The sequence below is a fragment of the Poecilia formosa genome, unplaced genomic scaffold (assembly GCF_000485575.1).
Source record: "Poecilia formosa unplaced genomic scaffold, Poecilia_formosa-5.1.2 Scaffold205, whole genome shotgun sequence".
Lineage (NCBI taxonomy): Eukaryota > Metazoa > Chordata > Actinopteri > Cyprinodontiformes > Poeciliidae > Poecilia > Poecilia formosa.
Window position 1 is genome coordinate 891601 of NW_006800144.1, and position 4035 is coordinate 895635.

A 4035-nucleotide genomic window follows, 5' to 3' on the forward strand; every position below is an offset into this window, starting at 1 on the left:
ACACACACACACACACACACACACACACACACACACAAAATAAATAAAATTACAAGAGAAAGAAACACTGTTATTCTGAACTGACTGGAATCTACAACACATACATGCAACGTTTGTGCTGCAAACTAAAAAAGAGGCCACATTTCCACATTCATGTCGATCTCATGAGCTGTTGTTTGTGAGAAAATTGGCCTGGTTTGAAATTTTCACTTCCTTTCCAGCAAGTGTGAACTTAGCAGCAAATTTGAAAGTTAAAATGTGAAGTCAATCTGACGTCAACTTGGCTGAAAGATTCGTCTTCGTCGGAAACGGAGCAACAAACGTCGTCACTGAAGAACTGATGAGTGATAAACATGTTTATCCGTTTCAGGTTGTTGGTATAAAAACGATTGAAGGTGACAGTAGTGGCATCTGGTGTCGTGGCTGAGTGAAGATTACACCTTCGAGATGAAAACGGTCGTGTTAAATATATGTGTTGTGTTGAATTGAAGTTGGGAACATCGAAAGTTAATTCAATTGAACTGATACTCAATGTGCAGCTTATGAGGAGAATAAATCCTTCAAAACATGAAAACCAAAATTAATTCCCGTTGCATTAAGGTTGTTTGCTTGAAAAGACAGCAACAAAGTTTTGAGTTTTAATTAGCTGACAGTAGAATCAGCAAAATGACCAAACAGAGGAAGATGAAGCCTACTACTGTGTGTCGCTTTGTGAACTGATTTAGTGGGACAAAAACATTTTGATCATTTGAAATTCTCATTTATTGAGACACAGATGTACTACAGCAGTACAGTTTCCAGCGGTCATGTCCATAGTTTGTAGAAAAGTAAAATGTAATACCTGGTTTATTCTGAGAAAAAAGTTGCCTGGATGGTTTTGTCTCTAAGAAAAGATTAAAAACTAACAGTTAGTCCTCTTAAAACGATCCAGGCATGCCTTTTATGATGCTGCAGTTGGGGGGAGGAACAGTAATCTTTACCATCCAAAGCCATGCATTAAATAACTAAAATCATTACAACTATCTAACTTATTGCAAAAGTTCAAAGGAACAAGAACAGGCTTCTGTTTTGCTTCGGTATCAGTCCAAGGAACATCTAGTGGCACAGACTGTAAGTCAGTCATGGGTTAAGCTGTGAGGAGAGAAGTCATGAGCGGCCATCGATCAGCCGGAGTAAAAATAGCGGACGGTTTCAGCGAGAGCAGAAACTCACACACATGCATTAAGGTTTGAGCGACTGGTTCAAATGAGGAGCAGGAAGTGAGGAAGAGAAACATGCTCAAGTATTTGGCGGCTTCACACAGACACTGATCTTCTGTACCTGCAACATTCAGGTGGAAAAAGAGAAGAAAGGAAATAAGAAAAGAAACGCAGTTGAGAAGGTGGAAGAAATACATGGCATTAAAAAGTAAACGCTTCAAACGAGACTGATTTAGTGATCACATTTAAATATTTTAGACTATTTAAACTTTGTTTCCAATTCTCCTCTTCCTTGTCCTCAGCCCTAAAGTAAAGTTTTGAACTTTAAGCTGTGAGATTATGGAATAGCGAATAGGCACTGAGTTATAAAAAAAACACACAGGTCACACTGACGAAGGGGTTCCTACAAAAACACTCAAAAACGACTGTGATGTCATGTTTACCGTGTGACAACGTTTTAATGATATAAAAGCTCTGCTGTGAGCATTTCAGTGAAACAAATCACTCTTCTTTAAGTAAAAAGCTAATTACAGACGACAAGTTTCTCAAGAGCAGTATTTGTGTTTGTGGGGCTGTAATTGCTGTGACACACACAAACTGTTACCTGAAAAAGAAGATATAAAGATTGTTTCTTTTATCATCATCACAATAATATAATATCTCAAAATATCTCGATGAAACTTTAAATCCACATCGCCCCAACTGCTGAGTTAAGTTTATGTTTTCACAGGAATCTATAAACGTCTTAAATGTTCCTTTTTGTTTTTGTGCTTGTTCTCCACCTCACTAGAGGTTCAGTTGCATAGTGATCACTAAGCATGTCGTCTATTATCGCTGTCTGGGCGAAATGAAATAAAAAAAAAAAAAAAAAGAAAATCCATCCAACTTCAACATCAGTTTGCACTTTAGAGATTCACTTCAGCGCTTTGCTTCATGTCGTCGCTCGTTACGACTCCATGCTATAACTCACCAGCGAGGAAGCAAACCCTCCAGAGGCCAGAGTGAAGCGACATGCGCATCTCGGTGCTCTGGTTGAGTGGAAGGATGACGCCCTCCTCCAGGTAGAGCCAGTAGTCGGTGCTCACGGCGATCCCCAGCAGGCCGAGGCCGCACACGGCGAACACGCTGCTCAGCAACGTCAGCGCCTTCCTGCCGCATAGGCTCATGCCGCAGCCTCAGCAGCCGCGGAGCGCAGCTGGCGGAGAGCGGAGCTGGGAGAGGGGAGGAAAGGCAGAGCAGTCACACACTGACCCTAGTGTTTACCAGGACGGGCACACCATCGGTACTTCAACCTGAGCTCGGATTTGAAATGACTATTGGAATGTTGTTTGAAATAAAAGATGTAATAAATGTAAAAAGGTTTCCTCCTTGGTTGTGGCCTATTTGTCACATTGCTCAGGAATACGGGGAAAAGCAAAGGAAGCAACTATTGAAACACTGAAACATGTTATATATTCAAAGTTATACTTTAAAATGTAAAGACATTCTATATATATTTGTGCATATAAAATACTGAGAATGATGTATAAAGCACTGAACAAAAATTATAGGAGTGAAACTGTGGAAAAAGTTGGATCATAATCTTCATTTATGTTGGTGAGCTTTAAAAGATTCTCATAATGTAACATTATAAAACCATATACTTGTATGTAGATGTATGTATGTATTGTGTGACCATGTATGCATGTAATGTGCATGTATATGTGTATATACATGCATATTTAAACATAAATGTACATGAACAGTTATTATGTTAAGCCTTGGCTTCAGCCTGTTCCATTTTTGGTAAATTATTGGTTTATAAAATAGCATTTTATTTTGTTTCTTTTTTTGTAATGTTGAAAATTTACCAAAATAACACAAATCTGAATCTAAGAAAATATTACAAGTGCAATTTATTACTCCCTCCTGCCCTGTGTAAACAATATTAACTCTTATTTTGTAAAAGAAAAAAATAACAGTAAGAAGCTCAATCAATATTCATGTTATCAAGCTTATCTGCTCTACTTTATTAGTTCTTATTAGTTTGATTCACAGTTATAGTTGTCATTGCAAACAGAAATCTGTTGCAAATGGAGAGAAGGCAGTGCATACAAGAAGGGATTTGTAAAACTTAATTAAATTGAATAATACAGTGCAGCTCCAGAGGGTTAAGTGGCTAATCTTTATTAAAGCAGATCGTTTAATGTTTTTCTAGCCAACTAAATCATTTTGTCGCTGTCATGAAAAGACGGCAGTATAAATCATAACACTGATTACGCTCAAACAAGAACCCGAGCTCGTTCCTCTTGTTTTTATTTTCTTAAGAAATAATGCACTCTTCCGAAAATAGGTTAAAAAAAAAAAAAATAGACTGTGTGAAAGATGTGCCATCATGTGAATCAGCTGGTGGCTTTAGTCAGCATTTTCCGGAAAGCGGAGCCGGAGCCTGGCAGGCTGGGTGAAAAGAAGTGATTTCACATAATGAGTTCTCAGTGTGCCGCCGCAACTGAGGCCTCCGCGAGGCTGGGAGGACACAGGGGAACGTGTGAAAGGGTTTTGAATCTGGCATTTCACATCTGGCTCTCGGTGGATCAACGTTTTGTATCACGACAGAAAATGAATCCCCCGACAGCCTAGAGCTGATGTGTTTTCGTATAAGTGCCATCTGAGACGTGTGAGCTGGTGTTTCGACAAAGAGGGAAGATCAGCTGGAGACATGAGGTGTGGAGAAAAAGGTATTTTGAGCACATTTTGAAATATATGCTACTGCAATTATAAAAAGAAAGAAAGAAAGAAAGAAGGAAAGAAAGAAAGAAAGAAAGAAGGAAAGAAAGAAAGAAAAAAAGAAGGAAAG

At 38.7% G+C, this 4035-nt stretch overlaps 1 protein-coding gene across 1 annotated transcript in view; it reads right to left on the reverse strand.

Annotated features, from left to right (window-relative positions):
- LOC103148440 (voltage-dependent calcium channel gamma-5 subunit) overlaps positions 1 to 4035 on the reverse strand; it is a 22103-nt gene that overhangs the window by 5357 nt on the left and 12711 nt on the right. Inside the window, exon 2 of the mRNA XM_007567220.2 lies at positions 2170 to 2410. Coding sequence (XP_007567282.1) covers positions 2170 to 2365 — 196 coding nt within the window. The 5' untranslated portion in view covers positions 2366 to 2410. The remainder of the gene's footprint in view (positions 1 to 2169; positions 2411 to 4035) is intronic.